This window comes from Erinaceus europaeus, chromosome 11 (assembly GCF_950295315.1).
Source record: "Erinaceus europaeus chromosome 11, mEriEur2.1, whole genome shotgun sequence".
Classification (NCBI taxonomy): Eukaryota; Metazoa; Chordata; class Mammalia; order Eulipotyphla; family Erinaceidae; genus Erinaceus; species Erinaceus europaeus.
In genome coordinates, this window is record NC_080172.1 from 54,047,476 (window position 1) to 54,066,119 (window position 18,644).

At 41.7% G+C, this 18,644-nt stretch overlaps 1 protein-coding gene across 4 annotated transcripts in view; it reads right to left on the reverse strand.

Annotated features, from left to right (window-relative positions):
• Window positions 1-364: 364 nt before the first annotated feature.
• Window positions 365-18,644, reverse strand: part of GABPB2 (GA binding protein transcription factor subunit beta 2) — a 73,509-nt gene continuing 55,229 nt past the window's right edge. Inside the window, exons 7-10 of one of the 4 annotated variants that reach the window (XM_060201705.1) lie at window positions 11,696-11,881; window positions 8,706-8,836; window positions 7,741-8,062; window positions 365-1,853 (exon numbers count right to left, since the gene is read on the reverse strand). In XM_060201705.1, coding sequence (XP_060057688.1) covers window positions 7,763-8,062; window positions 8,706-8,836; window positions 11,696-11,881 — 617 coding nt within the window. In that variant the 3' untranslated portion in view covers window positions 365-1,853; window positions 7,741-7,762. The other 3 variants (XM_060201706.1, XM_060201708.1, XM_060201707.1) reach the window with 3 other exon arrangements.

The window sequence follows — 18,644 nt, forward strand, 5'->3', positions numbered from 1 at the left end:
AAAGCGCACTTGGCGCAAAGCGCAAGCACAGGGCGTAAAGATCCCTGTTCAAGCCCCCCCCCCCCCCTGCAGGGGAGTCGCTTCACAAGTGGCGAAGCAGGTCTGTAGGTGTCTATCTTTCTCTCTCCCCATGTCTTCCCCTCCTCTCTCCATTTCTCTCTGTCCTATCTAACAGCGACTACATCAATAACAACAACAATAATTACAACAACAATAAAAAAACAAGGGCAACAAAAGGGAAAATAAAAAAATATTAAAAAATAAAAAAGAAAAAGCTTGCTAGTGAGGTTTTTTTGTGATCAGGGAGTAGATATACTTTTTTGCTCAGAAAATGGAAACAAGATTCACTGATACCTCATAATCATAATACTTTGACATTTTATTAAGAAATCTTTATTTTAAATGATAATACAAAAACTGCATATATAATGTAGATCTGTAACATAAATGAATAAACACACAAATGCTTACCCATTACACACACACACATACACACACACATACTTCCAACCCACACACACACTTGCTCATCAGAATCAAGTTCTATTTTATTAGAATCCTAAATTAAAAAAGAGGAATATATTTAAGTCTTCCTAATACATACTGTACATAAAGCTGTTGGACAACCTGAATAGCTGAGGATGTTTTGAGGACAATCTAGGCACCCCACCCACCTTCTCTCCTTCCCCAACACAAATGGCCTTAGCAGGAGGACAGGGCGAAGCCAGAGACAGGAGCTGCTGTCATTACTGCTGACAGAATGAGATGCCTGCAACCAGCAAGGAATTACAGGATATGGGGTGTGACCTAGATTAATTCTCTGAAACAAACCACTTCCGAATAAACAGAATATGTAATAGGGAATCAAGAGGAGGGGAAGGGCACGCCCACAGATTAAAAATGCCCTACTAATTAAATTCTAGCGCTTCAGTGAGATAAGAACAATGGGGTTACAGAGGCAGAAGCACTCAGAGGAGAAAGGGGGAGGGAGAGAGAGATAAGGAATCATAATTTCCTGCTATTAACAAGAGAAACTGTTACTGTACAGTGTAGGAATGCCACCACACCCTAATCCTGGGGGGGGGGAGGGGGGAGAGGGAAAGAGGGAGAGACATAGAGACCAGAGCTATAAAATACTTAATTTGAGTTGAAATCTCTTTTACTCCTGGTCTCTTCCTAAATCTCCTGGGCAGTGGCATAGGAAAGAGAATATTAATTCCAAAGAGAAATATTCACCATATAAAATGGAGGTAGAGATGAGCTGAGAGCAGCACACAGATGTCCTTGACTTACAGTTCCTTTTAAGGCTCATTTTCTGGTCATACAGCGATGAAATTTGTGGGGAGAGTTCACTAAATGTCTCAAATCTTCTAACTCTGGGGAGAATGACACTGATCTAGAGGATGCCATGCAGATGCTCAAACTTTCTCAACACTGCTACTTCTGAAAAGGCTAAGTTTTCCCAGCTTGGAAAGTAGATGTTCAGAATGTGGGCTCCTTCTGCCAGAGCTCTCTACCTAGGGTTCCTTTCCTGTTTCAAGGTGTAAGAGATTTTATAAGTGCCCGTCAACACAGCTGAATTGCCCTGTGAAATGACAGCTCCATCTCTACCCTAGAAACCAACTTCTGCTCTGGGAACCCTCTTTTGGAGCCAGGACTGGCACTCCCGAAGGCTGTCCCTCAGGTTTCTCATCACAGTCTGCTAGAGACTGTTAGAGAGCACACTTCTCACGGAAGACTGAAGTCATGCTTTCTGCTTTTCAGATCCTAAGAGTGAATTTACAGAAGCTTCTCTGATGTGTTTAATGAAATAAAAGTATTTCCAGGTTATACCAGGTACGTGAGAGTTGAACCTCAAATAAAAAGAGAATATGGGAAAATTCATATGTACTTATAAATATATGCATTAATATACACTCAGCAGAGAGGTATTAAAATACTCTAACTAGAGGACTAGAAAGCATCTGGTAAATTAAATTCTTTAACATAAATATAAAGTCACAGATGGGGGGAAAAAAGCATCTATTCAATAAGAGAAAGAATTAAAGCAGCACTCTACCCACCATATGCAGGGCCAGGGACTGAACTCGGGACTAAGCACTTGCAAATCCTGTGCTCTCTTGCTGCAGCACTTCCTGGGCTGTAGTGCTGCAGACCTCTGACATTACCAGACAAAAGCATGCTAAGAATGTCATGGTAAGGCTGAAGGAGGGGAGAAAAGCAAAGCTTAAAAATAAATCAATATAGATCTAACAATAAAAAGAATATCTTTTTTAAAAATACTATTTATTTATTTATTATTGGATAGAGACAGAGAAAAATTGAGAGGGGGGAGGGGAGATAGAGAGGGAAAGAGACAGACACCTGCAGCCCTGCTTCACAACTTGTAAAGCTTTTCCCCTGCAGGTAGGGACCAGCGGCTTGAACCAAGGTCCCTGCACATTGTAATGTATGTGTTTAATCAGGTGTGCCACTGCCTGGCCCCTAAAAAGAACATCTTTTAAGGCACTGGACACTAAGTTCAAAACTCAGTGAAAGCCTAAAGCCAAGTGAGGTAGTGATAGGAAAGGAATGTGTGTATATATATATATATGAATTTTCTTTCCTCAGAGCACTGCTCAACTCTGGTTTAGAGTGGTGGATGTGATTGAACCTGGGAGCCTTAGGCATGAAAGTCTTTTTGTATAACCATTATGCTACCTACTGGGCCTTTTAATATATACGTATTATTTTTTCATGTATTTTTAACACAATGCTGAAGATCAAACCCAGATTCTCAGGAGGCATGCGCTTTACCTTTGAGTCACCTCTCCAACCTACCCAGTGACAGCTAAGAGAGAATGAGGAAGCAAGCAAAGTGCTGCTCCCCTGTCTATGGAGTTGTCTTTGCTGCTCTCATGTGCAAGGCAGGTGCTTCACTGCTGAAGCCACTTTTGTGGCCCATTTAACATTTTAAATTTCCCTGAAGCCAAGAACTAGAACAGAAACATTGAGACTCCTTTCTATTTCCTTTTGGAGGGGTAGGAGAGATTTAAAACCAATATCTAAGTGTTGAGTTTAAAAACCCTGTACTGATATTGTTAAGGCAGCTTTATTTTAAAGTAAGCAGTCCTCCAGGCTCCAAGTTTCACCTGCTCAAGTACCAATTCTGATTTTTTTCCCCTTTAATTCTCTCATCCAGTCAGTAAACCTGTTGAAGTCCCTTAACTTAGATGATCTAGGAGCAGTTTCTCAACTTCTATGACTGATCCCAGAAAGATAAGCAAAGTTACACAATGGTCCTGCCATTACCACACTGAACATTTAACTACCAGCTACATCAAGGGACCGTGACCTAGCATTCTCTCCATAGCAACATAACTGGAAATCAAATCTGATTTCTGTTCTCTAGAGTAATAGAAGGTCTATCCCGAGTTAAAAAAAAAAAAAAATATATATATATATATATATATTTGCTACTAACTTCTTTTCAGACATTTCCTCTTTCTCTTCCTTCCTCAACTTCTCCTTTAACGTCCTATCTCAAAGACACCCCCAAAATAACCTGGGCTGTATTAAATTTTTTTCTGGATAGGAGCAATAGTTTTCAATATAAAGAGAATACTAAGAACCTCAAGACAACAGGGATTTTTTTTTTTATGCTCAGAAGGGAATGGTGGATGGAAACTCCCAGTTCACAATTGTCACATAGGAGAGATAAGACAGGGCCTGGATCACACAGTTAATATCCTCCCCCTTAACTGAAAGGCATTAAAGTCAGTATATGCAACCACAAAGAGAAACAAAATATCTGAAATGATACTCCATCCCTAGGTAAGTTAAGCTAAGACTCTAAAATGGCATATAACAGCAGCTTATTGTTAGAACCTGGCTCACAAAGGGATTTAGAAAAAGGAATAACATGGTAAGGGGAGCAGATACCACTGGTAACCTCACCTCACCCAGGCCCCTCCACTGCATTTCTCCATCACCTGCACAGGAGAATCACTTTCTGATCACTTCGAGCGTCAGTACTCCACAGACAAAACCTAGCTAAGTGCCAGTAGTCAAGATTATTTTCACAACTGATTCCACACCCCCACCCCATCCTCTAGCAGCCAGTTCTGTTTGTTGGATTTAGTTTGGGGAGTTATATTTTCAGTATATTTTGCACCCCTGAATGATTTTGCATTTCTGGAAAAGTGCAGCAAACTGCTTCACTGACCGAGGTAAACAGAACCATGTTAGCTGTCAAGTTGTACTCCAAATTAAACATGCATGCTTTCCCCATGATCACTAATTAAGAAAACTGTATTCTAAACAGTCATTCAAATGTGTACTTGGCACATTTCCCTCTGGTTTCTTCTAGCATACACAAAACAAGAAAGCATATCTAGAGTGGTGAGGGTCCAATTTCAAAGACAATAACCTCTCCACAACTTCTCATTTGATACATTCCCTTTATATAGGGGGGGAAAAAAGAGGGAGTCAGGTGGTAGCGCAGTGAGTTAAGCACGCAGTGAGTTAAGCGCACGCACCTGGTGCAAAGCGCAAGGAAGCTGAAAGATCCCTGGCTCCCCACCTGCAGGGGAGTCGCTTCACAGGTGGTGAAGCAGGTCTGCAGGTGTCTATCTCTCTTTCCCTCTCTGTCTTCCTCTCCTCTCTCCATTTCTCTCTGTCCTAACAATGACGACATCAATAACAACAACAATAACAACAATAAAAAAACAAGGGCAACAAAAGGGAAAATAAACAGTATAAAAAAATTTTTAAAAAAGGGGGGGAGAGGGTGAGAATAGATAGCATAATGGTTGTGCAAAGAGCCTGTCTTGCCTGAGGCTATTAAGTTGAAAGTTCAACATCCGGCCTCCGCCCCCCTCCCCCAACATAAGCAAGGGCTGGCTGGTTAAAAAAAAAAAAAATCAAGGTGTGAAACTAGAAAAACCAAGCCATGAAGCATTTTCCAAAAAATGTGTCTGAGCAAAGGAAGCAAGCATAGTAGAAAAAGAATAAGGTCGTCAGAGTTTCTGGCCAGAATCTTTGGGTCCTTATACTTTATGGCACTATTACTTTCTTTGCCAACACTCACTGAGCAACTATAAGGAACAAAGCTCTGCACATGGCCCAACCCGATGGAAACAGATCTACTCATCCCAGATCAAGCAGAAACAAAACGACACAACTTTCTCAGCACTCATTCCCCTGCCCCGCTTCTTCTTGCATATAAAGCTGCTCCATGTAAGCTCTGTCATAAAAAAAAAGCACACTTAGCAAAACTCAGCAAAATATTCTAAGATTAAATAACTGATATTAAAGTTTTATATTACATAAATAAGTGCGTAGAAGCAAGTTGTGCTCACAAGAGACCTTTCTGATTATGCCTTTGTAAGTTCCAGCCAAAGCAACGTTTGTATCTTGAGAACAGACTGTTTCGTAACCCTACAATCCTGTCTCTGGCCACTTTCCAATATGCAGAAGCCTAGAGGATTTTGGACTTATTTTCATGTCTCCCACATGAACACTTTTTTTTTTTCACTTCCAGTTTTTAAAAATTCAATTTCAGTTACTTAAACTGGCATCTGAGCTAAGGATATACAACAGATGTAAATTTAGACAGGCAATCACACACCTACTTTTCCTGAAAAAGTTGGTGGGTGGTGGGGCATGCCTCCTACTCTAGATGTGGAATATATTTCTTTCTTTGTTTTTTTAACCAGAGCACTGCTCAGCTCTGATCTTTGGTGATAAGGGGAACAGACCCCGGGACTTTGGTGCCTCAGGCTATCTACCCCTCACCCTAGAATATATTTCTTTCTCTACCCTAAAGTTTGCTTGCTTGCTTTTAAATTTATTTATAAAATAAAAAATATCAACAAGACCATAGGATAAGAGGGGTAAAATTCCACACATTTCCCACCACCAGACTTCCATATCCCATCCCCTCCACTGGAAGCTTTCCTATTCTTTATCTCTATGGGACTAAGGACCCAGGATCATTATGGGGTGCAGAAGGTAGAAGGTCTGGCTTCTGTAATTGCTTCTCTGCTGAATGTAGGCATTGACAGGCTGATTTATACTCTCAGGCTGTTTCTTTCTTTTTTTTTTTTTCCCCACCCCTCTCAGGCTGTTTCTATCTTTCCCTAGTGGGGCAGGGCTCTGGAGAGAGTTCGTTCCAGGGTACATTGGTGAGGGGTACTCTGCCTGGGCAAGTTAGGTTGGCGTTATGGTAGCACCTGCACTTGGTGTCTGAAATCTTTTTTTTTTAATTTATTTTTATTATTGCCACCAGGGTTATTACTGAGGCTCGGAGCATGCATGACAAATCCACCACTCCCAATGGTCATTTTTTTTTTCTTCAATTTAACAGGACAGAGAAAAAATTGAGTGGGGAGGGGAGGCAGAGGGAGAGAGAGATACCTGCGGCACTGATTCACCACTTGTGAAGCTTTCCTCCTGCAGGTGGGGACCAGGGGCTTGAACCCAGATCCTTGTACACTGTTCTTCTTCTTCTAGCGTTTGCCCTTCTTCCATAGCCAGTCAACAGCGTCAGGTTGAGCCTGATGTAAAGTTTCGAGACCTCCTTTGAATCTGGAGAGGTGGCAGTCGTTGACTATGTGGGTCATAGTCTGTCTGTAGCCGCAGGGGCAGTTCGGGTCGTCTCTGGCTCCCCAGCGATGGAACATAGCGGCGCACCGGCCATGGCCTGTTCGATAGCGATTGAGGAGGGCCCAATCATAACGTGCTAGGTCAAAGCCGGGTTGACGCTTGCAGGGGTCTGAGATGAGGTGTTTGTTCTTTACCTCAGCTGACTGCCAACTCTGTTTTGTACACTGTAATGTGTGCACTTAACCAGGTGTGTCACAGCCAGGCCCGCCAAAGCTTATTTTAAACCCCTTTCAATTTTCTTCTGTAACAAGTACACATCAAACAGCTACAGCAAATTTTCAGGTCACTTCATGGTATAATTGTTAAAGACTGTGTGTCTGTATTTGGAATGCTATCTTAAGATATTTTGATAGAAATTTAGTTACTTAAAAAACAACCCAGGGGCAGGGGTAGAAAACATAATGGTTATGCAAAGAGATTCTCATGCCTGAAGCTCTAAAGTCCTAGGTTCAATCCCCTGCACCACCATAAACCAGGACTGAGCAGTGCTCTGGTGGGAAAAAAACAAGAAACACCCAGGATTTTTGTTTTCCTTCCTACTTCTATTCTGAAAGCAGTGATGCCAGCTAGGAAATCCCAGCCTTATTCTTTTGGTCCTTTAGAATATTCCCTAAATTTGGCTTTGGACTGTCCAGTTACATGGAGAACCTTCCCAAGTCCAAGCATGTACCCTGTTTAGTCATTGTCATTCTTCTTCCTCCTCTTCCTTTTTTTTTTTTCTTTTATTGCCACCAGGCTTATCACTGGGGTTTAGTGCCAGCACTATGAAGTCATTTCTCCCAGTGGCCATTTTTTCTTTTTTCTTCCTTCCTTCCTTCCTTCCTTTCTATTTTATTGGATAGGACAGAAAGAAATTGAGAGGGGAGAGAGGAAGAAAGAAAGACACATGCAGACCTGCTTCATGACTCCTGAAGTGTCCTCCCAACAGGTGGGGAGCAGGGGCTTGAACCCAGGTCCTTGTGCATGGTAATATGTGCACTTAACCAGGTGAGCCACCAACCAGCTCCCTTAGTTTTCTTCTTAAGGACACTCTTAATTTTTACATAATGTTTGTCCTCTGTAACTTCTTCTATTGATAGAAAAATATGGACTTACTATATGTTATGGCCCTTGCACTTTAAGATGAAACTATTTCCATGGAAACTCCAGCATGAACCTCCATGGTCCCTCCTGCACCAGTCACTTCCTTCTCTCTCCTCTCCATCTCCCCCTCTGTGACTACCACAGCATCTACTTCAGCCACTTCTTCGACCACAGTGAAGTCGATTCCATTGGGCTGTTGCTGAGCCATGGCCTCCAGTTTGAGGCGGTACTGCTCCGCCTCCTGCTCTTTCTTCAGGAGCTGGTGCCGGTATTCCTGGGCCCTGCGATTGGCCTCCTGAAGTTGCTGCTGTAGTAGCTCTCTTTCAGTGCCTTCCTATAAAAGGAAACAATGTTCCTACCAGGTAAGGAATTTCTTTAAAAAAAAAATTTATTTATTTATTCCCTTTTGTTGCCCTTATTATTTTATTGTTGTAGTCATTGTTGGATATGACAGAGAGAAATGGAGAGAGGAGGGGAAGACAGAGAGTGGGAGAGAAAGATACCTGCAGACCTGCTTCACCACTTGTAAAGTGACTTGCCAGTAGGTGGGGAGCCAGGGGCTCGAACCCGGATACTTAAACTGGTCCTTGCGCTTTGTGCCACATGCGCTTAACCCGCTGCGCTACCGCCCGACTCCCCAAGTAAGGAATTTCTAATTGCACAGCAGGCAAAAAAAAAAAAGGGATGCAGGATAGAATTTCAATTTTTTGTGTAGATGATATTGGGCTTCACACATAAATAATTCCACTATTCCCAGGTTAACTTTTTAAGAAGCAGAGAGATGGAAGAGATACCACAGCACTGGAGCTTCCCCCACTGCTACAGTGCTCCCATGTGGTGCTGGGGTGGGAACCTAGGCCTCACGCATGGTGTGGCATTTGCCCTGCAGGGTAGTTATTCCCTGGCCCTTGTTTTTTTTTTTTTTTTTTTTTTTATCCTTTTCCTACTTTTCTCGTCATCACTGCTGAAAACATTACCTTGCTCTCCTCCACATCATTAGTCATCTCTTCTACCTTTGGCTTCTTAGACAATGGCAACTTCTGTAAGTCATCTTCTTCTTCTTCAATTATAGTATCCTCTGCAACTTGACCAGCAGGTACAGTTAGAACTACAAGTCAAAGGACACCAGTTGGAGGTAGTGAATACACAGTAAAACAAAGAGGCTCTGCTTGTTTTGAATTAGAAAATAAACTGAGTGATCTGGGAGGTGGTGCAGTGGTTAAGGAACTAGACTCTCCAGCATGAGGTCCTGAGTTCAATCCCCGGCAGCTCATGTACCACAAGAGGACCTAGTGGGGGTTGTAGTGTTACATGGAAAACTGGGAAATGTTATACATGTACAAACTATTATATTTACTGTTGAATGTAAAACATTAATTCCCCAATAAAGAAATTTCAAAAATTTTGTTTAAAAAATATAAAATAATGGAGGGGCTGGGTGGTGGTGCACCTGGTTGGGCACACATATTACAACACAAGGATTTGGGTTTGAGCCCCTGGTCCCAACCTGCAGGGGGGAAGATTTGCAGGTGGTGAAGCAATGTTGCAGTTGTCTCTGTCTCTCCATCCCACTCCCCTCTTGATTTCTGGATGTCTCTATCCAATAAATAAAGATTAAAAAAAAATGTTGGACTTGAAAGTATGAGGTTTGATCCACTCTCACCTCCCACTTTCCCATTAACAAATAAAGCTAAAAAAAAAAAAATTCAGGGAGTAGGGTGGTAGCACAGCAGGTTAAGCGCACGTGGTGCAAAGCACAAGGACCGGCGTAAGGATCCTGGTTCGAGGCCCTGGCTCCACACCTGTAGGGGAGTCACTTCACAGGTGAGGCAAGTCTGCAGGTGTCTATCTTTCTCTCCCCCCATGTCTTCCCCTCCTCTCTCCATTTCTCTTTGTCCTATCCAACTACAACGACACCAATAACAACGACAATAATAAAACAACAAGGGAAACAAAAGGGAATAGATAAATAAATAAATATTAAAAAAAATAAATACATTAAGGGAGTCGGGTGGTAGCTCAGCGTTAAGCGCAGGTGGCACAAAACGCAAGGACCGGCATCAGGATCCTGGTTCGAGCCACTGGCTACAAACCTGCAGGGGAGTCACTTCACAGGTGGTGAAGCAGGTCTGCAGGTGTCTCTCTTTCTCTCCCCCCTCTGTCTTCCCCTCCTCTCTGCATTTCTCTCTGTCCTATCCAACAATGATGACATCAACAACAACAACAACAACAAAAAACAAGGACAACAAAAGGTAAAATAAACTAAATTAATTTTAAAAAATTCAGTTTGGTATATGTGGCACTTGGGACTGAGCCAAGCAGGAGACTCATGCAGCCTAGTCCTACATTCTGTGCTATTTTTCCAGCTAATGGTCCACCATATGATTTGCTCTTTTTTATTAAAAAAATATATATTACATGCATATTCAGGCATGTTTATATATAAACTGCATGTTTATATATGTATGCATAAACTATGCATATGTATAGGTACCATATACACACTTTTTAGAAAGCATTTTTTAAATTATTATTATTATCTTTATTTGATAGAGACAGCCAGAAATTGAGAGGAAGATATAGAAAGGGAAAGAGAGAGACACTTGCAACACTGCTTCACCACTTGTGAAGCTTTCCCCCTGCAGTGGGGACCCAGGGCTTGAACCTGGGTCCTTGTGCACTTTAACATGTGTGCTCATCCAGGTGCAAAGATTTTATTTTTTTAATGAGAAAGATGGGAGAAGAGAGAGAAGGAACTCAATGTCATTCTGGTGCATGTGCTGCTGGGGGTTGAACTCATGCTTGAGATTCCAGTGCTTTATCCATTGCTTTTTAAAAAAAAATATATTTATTTATTTATTTATTTATTTATTCATGAGAAAGATAGGAGAGAAAGAACCAGACATCACTCTGGTACATGTGCTACCAGAGACTGAACTCAGGACCTCATACTTGAGAGTCCAGTGCCCTATCCACTGTGCCCCCTCCCAGACATTTTTTTCTTGTTTTACCAGAGCACTGCTCAGCTCTTGTTTATGGTGGTGTTGGGGATTGAACCTGGGACCTCAGAGCCTTCAGTTATGAAAATCATTTGCATAACCACCATGCTATTACCACAGTGGTACAGTATGTATCTTATTTATTTTTTTAAATTTATTTTCCCGTTTGTTGCCCTTGTTGTTTTATTGTTGTAATTATTATTGTTATTGATGTTGTTGTAGTTGGATAGGACAGAGAGAAATGGAAAGAGGAGGGGAAGACAGAGAGGGGGAGAGAAAGATAGACACCTGCAGACCTTCACCGCTTGTGAAGTAACTCCCCTGCAGGTGGGGAACCAGAGGCTCGAACCAGGATCCTTACGCTGGTCCTTGCGCTTTGCGCCACATGTGCTTAACCCACTGTGCTACCACCTGACTCCCAGTATGTATCTTTATATATGCATATTTGGGAAATTTTATATGTAAATTATGTATTTATACATGCATATATAGACTATGTGTATGTACATGCATGTATATATTTTATTATGTACATATTTGGGGAATTAGCCTTGACTAGTCTGGTATCTTTCTCAGGCTTCTTCACCCTCCCTCTTTCTTTCTCTTTCCAACCAGCAATTTAATAATGGCTTAAAAGATCATAAGATTACAAGGGTATAGTTTCACACTACACTCATCATAAAAGTTTTGTGGTGACCACCTCATCCCACTACTCCCATGATAACCAACATAGTTCTCACAAAGTCTGAAAAACAATCTGGTCATTTTTTGTTTTTTTCCCTTTTTGGCAAGTTCACAGGTTTCAATTATCTTTATTCCACATATGAAGAGAATCATACAGCCTTCTTTACCTCACTGGGCAATTGGCATTCTCTCAACCCCACTTCTTGTCTTAAGGCCTCATTCTCAGAGTACTGGGGGTTTGAATCACATTTCGACAACGTGTATGTGTGTGTGGTGTAGCTCACCTTGCTGTCCATCCTGCATAGTCACAATGAATGGCTGGTCGATGCCTCCAGTGGGGACTGCAGCTTGGATATTGCCCAGAGGGACTCCATTGGTGACGATGGTAATGACCCTCTGGCCTCCGCTCCCCACCATTTCCTGGATGGATGACTCAACAGCATTTCCCTCTATGATTTCCTCTGAATTCACTAATGATAAAAAACAGTACAGCATTTTCAGCCTTCTTGACAGTTATACTTTCAGGGATAAGAACACTTGAAGAGGGAGTCGGGTGGTAGCACAGTGGGTTAAGTGCACATGGCACAAAGTGCAAGGATCAGCGTAAGGATCCCGGTTCGAGCCCCCGGCTCCCCACCTGCAGGGGAGTCGCTTTACAAGCAGTGAAGCAGGTCTGCAGGTGTCTGTCTTTCTTGCCCCCTCTCTGTCTTCCCCTCCTCTCTCCATTTTTTCTGTTCTATCCAACAACAATGACAATAATAACTACAACAATAAACCAACAGGGACAACAAAAGGGAATAAATAATTAATAAATATATATATATTTAAAAAAAAGAGAAAACTTGAAGAAGCATTAGGCTTGACAGTTAACAGAAGCAAACACTCATAAACAAAGTTAAATCTAGAGGAGAAAACAAAATAGAGAATGAACTAGAATGGTGTTTTCTAAAATGTTTTCATGAGCTGTTTTATAAAAATTATTATTTATTTATTTTTATGACAGAGAGAGCAATAGTGGGAAAGAGAGGGAAAGAAAGAGGTACATTCAGGCTGCTCTACTGCTTGCTTGAATTTGGATCTTCAAGAGTAGTAACTTGTGTGATTTACCAGGTGCACCATCACCTGGTCACTTCACTGAATTACTAATAGTTTCTACTAAATATAGGTTCTATGCTCAAATACATTTTCCAAATGTCTGCTTATTTTTAATTTAATTAATTTCTGTATTGGGGGTTGACAGGGTTTTACTGTTCATTTTTGGAAATAAAGAAAGAAAGAAAGAAAGGAAGGAAGGAAGGAAGGAAGGAAGGAAGGAAGGAAGGAAGAAAGAAAGGGTTTAGGTGGTTGAATGCACGTATTATAATGTACAAGGACCCAGGTTCAAGCCCCCAGTCCCCACCTGCAGGGGGAAGCCTTCAAGAGTGGTGAAGCAGTGCTGCAAGTTTCTTTGTCTTTCTCCCTTTCTACCTACTTTCCTACCGATTTCTCTGTTTCTATGCAATAAAATTATTATTATTGTTTTTTTAACTGATGAAAATTCAACCACAGCATTTTAAAGGATAAACACAAACACTTAAAGGCTTTTTAAAAAAATGTTTTTAATGTTTATGTATTTATTCCTTTTTGTTGCACTTGTTTTATTATTGTAGTTATTGTTGTTGTTGGATAGGACAGAGAGAAATGGAGACAGGAGGGGAGACAGAGAGGAGGAGAGAAAGATAGACACCTGCAGACCTGCTTCACCTCTTGTGAAGCGACTCCCCTGCAGGTGGGGAGTCAGGGGCTTGAACCGGGATCCTTATGCTGGCCCTTGCGCTTTGTGCCACATGTGCTTAACCTGCTGCACTACTGCCCGACTCCCAATAAAATTATTTTTAAAAAGAGAAGGAAACAAATAAACAAACAATGAGAGAGAAAGAAAAACAAAGGTATAATACCACATCACTGAACTTTCTCCAGTCAAGCTTCCAGCTGGGTCAAATGTATGGCAAAGCAGGCCCTGGGCAAGCTATATTGCCAGCCCTCAAAATTCTCGTTTAGATGTGCTTAATTTTTTTTTGTTCGCCTTGTAATAAGTATATGAGCCCCAAAAGCTCATAAGCATAGTGATTTACCAATAGGAGATAAAATATGATGAGTTCCTGCAACACATTCCATCTTGAAATTCTTTGGAAAGCATCTTAAAAGTTTAAATATAATAAAAAAAAATTAAAAAAAAAAAAGAATTAAAAAAAAAAAGTTTAAATAAAGTAGGGCACCAAAGTAAAAACCCAGTGGTGAGGGGTAGACATGCAGCTTCCTGGGCCAGTGGGGGGTGGGAGTGGGCGGGAGGGATGGGTCACAGTCCTTTGGTGGTGGGAATGGTGTTTATGTACACTCCTAGCAAAATGTAGACATATAAATCAGTAGTTAATTAATATGAGAGGGGGGAAATCAATTGTATGTCTCAAAGTTTCTCAAAAGACAAACTGAATCTTTTTAATATATAGGCTGTGTATTTGATATGCAGACTCTCTCAAAAGCCTAGACCAAGTAGATTAGAAGCATCCAATAGCACAGCTATATACAAGATACTGGATACTGTACAGCAAACCATAACAAAGGGACTTTTCAAAGTTAACCCAATTAACAAATAATGTGATGATAATATTAACTATCGATTGTCTTTTTGAACCCTAAGACAGCAGGAACCTCACATCTCCACTATAGAGCCCCTACTTCCCCCAGTCCTGGAACCCTTGGATAGGACCCACTTTCCCGTATGCATCTCCCAATCCAAACCAAATAATATTGCATCCGCCGATCACAACCTAAGCAACGCAACGATTGCCACCTCAACATGCTTCACCTCAGACTGTATCCAGAGACTTCATGTGTGGAATGACAACCCTTCAGCTTCATTACTCGGGTGAGACCTTTCCTTTTATAGTACACTCTAATTTCATCTCAGGTGGTTCACTTTCTAACAAAGTCCCATAACCTAGATATACACCAGTTTCTGTGAGAGAGAGCTTATGTGCACACGTATCCATAAACTACTGCAAAATATATACCTGAAAGCAGAAGTACACTAGAGTTTGCAGTGAGTACCTCCCTAATACTTCCTCTCCGCTATTCCAAGCTTGGGATCCATGATTGCTCAACAAATTGTTTGGCTTCATATGTTAACTCTCTTTTCAATCACCAGGTTCCAGATGCCACCAGGATGCTGGCCAGGCTTCCCTGGATTGAAGACCCCACCAATGTGTCCTGGAGCTCAGCTTCCCCAGAGACACACCCTACTAGGGAAAGAGAGAGGCAGACTGGGAGTATGGACCGACCAGTCAACACCCATGTTCAGCGGGGAAGCAATAACAGAAGCCAGACCTTCTACCTTCTGCAACCCTCAACGACCCTGGGTCCATGCTCCCAGAGGGCTAGAGAATGGGAAAGCTATCATGGGAGGGGGTGGGTTATGGGGATTGGGTGGTGGGAATTGTGTGGAGTTGTACCCCTCCTACCTTATGTTTTTGTTCATTAATCCTTTCTTAAATAAAAAATTAAAAAAAAAAAGTTTAAATAAGGGGAGTTGAGTGGTAGCACAGCAGGTTAAGCGCAGTGGCACAAAGCGCAAGGACCTGCGTAAGGATCCCGGTTCGAGCCTTGGGCTCCCCACCTGTAGGGGAGTTGCTTCACAAGCGGAGAAACAGTTCTGCAGGTGTATACCTTTCTCTCCTCCTCTCTCCATTTCCCTCTGTCCCATCCAACAACAACAACAATAATAACACCAAGAGCAACACAAAAGGGAATAAATAAATAATAAAAAAAAGTTTACGGGCTGGGGATACAGTAAAATGGTTATGCAAAAGACTTTCATGCCTGAGGCTACAAGGTCCCAGGCTCAATCCCCAGCACTACCATAAGTCAGAGCTGAGTAGTGCTCTGGTCTTTCTGTATCTCTCCCATTAAAATAAATAAAATAGGGGGTCGGGTGGTGGCACACCTGGTTGAGCACATATGTTACAGCGTGCAAGGACCCAGTCTGAGCCCTCAGTCCCCACCTTCAGGGGAAAAGCTTTGTAATTGGTAAAGCAGTGTTGCAGGTGTCTTTCTGTCTCTCCCTTTCTTTCACTCCCTTGAATCTTGATTGTTGACTATCTTTATCCAATAAATAAAGATCATAAGATTTAAAAACAAATATATAGGGGGCCAGGTGGTGGTGCACCCGGTTGAGCGCATGTTACAGTGTGCAAAGACCCAGGTTCTAGTCCCTGGTCCCCACCTGCAGGGGGAAAGCTTCACAATTCTGTCTCTCTCCCTCTCTATCACTCCCTTCTCTCTCAATTTCTGACTGTGTCTAGCCAATAAATAAATAAAGATTAAAAAATTAAAATATTTAAAAGAGAGAAATATGGAAAGAAACTTTAAGGCTGTGGGAGTTAGAAAAAATAATTATTAATATTTTTATTTTTGCCTCCAGGGTTATCGCTGGGGCTCAGTGCCTGCACTACAAAGCCACTGCTCCTGGAGACTATTTTTTCCATTTGTTACCCTTGTTGTTTATTGTTGTTATTGTTGGGTAGGACAGAGAGAAATGGAGAGAGGAGGGGAAAACAGAGAGGGGGAGAGAAAGATAGACACCTGCAGACTGGCTTCACCACTTGTGAAGTGACACCCCTGCAGGTGGGGAGACAGGGGCTCGAACCAGGATCTTTATTCTGGTTCTTGCGCTTTGCACCACGTGTGCTTAACCCGCTGTGCTACCGCCCGACTCCTGTCCTCTGTTATTTCTGAGTCACCACCCCCAAGGCAACTCAGACTCGCTCTCTTCCTCTTTGCATCCATATTTTCTTTCTCAGCGAATGGCCCTGCCCACCTAGCTGCTTGCAAAAGAAAGCTGCACAATCTTCTAGATCAGGTGGGTGAACCCAGACTGCCTCCCATCTATCTGCTCTCTATTCATCATCATTCTCATTCTTTTTCTTAATTTTAAAATTTATTTATTTATTTTTGTTACCCTTGTTGTTCTACTGTTGTCATTATTATTGTTGTCATCATTTTTGACAGGACAGAGAGAAATGGAGAGAGGAGGGGAAGACAGAGGGGGGAGAGAAAGATAGACACCTGCAGACCTGCTTCACTGCTTGTGAAGTGACTCCCCTGCAGGTGGGGAGCCAGGTGCTCAAACTGGGATCCTTATATGTACACATATACAGAAATAATATATACATATATAATTAAGAAACAGAAGGGAAAAATAACAAATTAGCAGCTATCAAATATCTTCAGTGTTGTGACAATTTGTATACTTGAGGGTCTTGATTTGACCGCTGGCACCTCATTGAGCATACCGAGACACTCTGTATACATGTGTATATTGATAGTCTCATATTAATATATAGATCTTTGAAAGAAATAACTACAAATGGGAGTCGGGCAGTAGCACAGAGGGTTAAATGCAGGTGGCGCAAAGCGCAAGGACCAGCATAAAGATCCCGGTTTAAGCCCCTGGCTCCACACCTGCAGGGGGGTTGCTTCATAAGCGATGAAGCAGGTCTGTAGGTGTCTATCTTTCTCTCCCCCCTCTGTCTTCCCCTCCTCTCTCCATTTCTCTCTGTCCTATCCAATAACGACGACATCAATAACAACAATAATAACTACAACAATAAAACAACAAGGGCAAAAAAAGGGAATAAATAAATATATATATAAAAAAAAGCAAGACTGTTGTCCAGGAGGTGGTGCAGTGGATAAGGTATTGGACTCACAGGCATGAGGTCCTGAGTTCAATCCCCAGCAGCACATGTACCAGAGTGACGTCTGATTCTTTCTCTCTCTCCTATAATTTCTCATTAATCAATAAATAAAAATTTTAAAAAGGCAGATAAAGAAAAAGAAGGGGTCAGGCAGTAGCACAGCGGGTTAAGTGCACATGGTGCAAAGCGCAAGGACCAGCATAAGGATCCCGGTTCGAGCCTCCGGCTCACCACCTGCAGGGGAGTCGCTTCACAGGCGGTGAAGCGGGTCTGCAGGTGTCTATCTTTCTCTCCCCCTCTCTGTCTTCCCCTCCTCTCTCTATTTCTCTCTGTCCTATTCAACAATGAACGACATCAACAACAACAATAATAACCACAACAAGGCTACAACAACAAGGGCAAACAAAGGGGGGGGATGGCCTCCAGGAGCAGTGGATTCATGGTGCAGGCACTGAGCCCTAGTGATAACTCTGGAGGTAAAAAAAAAAAAAAAGAAAAGAAAAAGAAAGGACTACAAATTAGAACATGTGCTCCTCGTCCTCAGTGAACCTGATGAACTGCAAGTTACACTTTCATTTTCTCATCTTTCATCTTACACAGTGAAATCAAATCATATTACTATATCAAGTGGTCGGAAGAAAAAATGAGTATGTATCCACAGCATGACTTTATGATCATATATATGTATTTTTTCCTTTATTTGGGATTAATATTTTCCAGTCACCAGTAAATACAATAGCTTGTACATGAATCATGTATAATACTTTTCAGTTTTCCACATAACATTACATCCCCCTTTAGGTCCTCTGTCATCCTTTTCTTGGACCTGTACTCTCCCCCCCACGCACCCTGGAGTCTTTCACTTTGGTGCAATACACCAACTCCAGTCATTATATTTTTACTGATGGCAGTGTAAATATTTAATTAAAATTAGGCATAGGTTTGCTGAGTCACTGGAAAGTTTTAAATATTTCCTTTCAAGTTCACTAGAATCTCATCTAAAATCAAGAGTGCAGAAACTCTTGATTACATTATCAATAATAAAGAAGTATTTTATTTTTATGCTGTCAAAAAATTAAAAGTATGTTTATATTAAAAATGGAGGTAGTTAGAACAAGGGTAGATAGCACAGTGGTTATGCAAAAAGACTCTCATGCCTGAAGCTTCCACATCCCAGGTTCAGTCCCCCACACCACCATAAATCAGAGCTGAGCAGTGCCCTGTTTTTTTTTTCTTTTTTAAAAAAGGGATTTAATCATAATTTAAGAAAATAACATGCTAAGTCATGAAAACACTGAAGACCCACAATGACCCTGGGTCCATGCTCCCAGAGGGCTAGAGAATAGGAAAGCTATCAGGGGAGGGGGTGGGATATGGAGATTGGGTGGTGGGAATTGTGTGGAGTTGTACCCCTCCTACCCTATGGTTTTGTTAATTTATCCCTTCTTAAGTAAAAAATAAATAAATAAAAAAGAAAACACTGAAGGAGTTTCATACA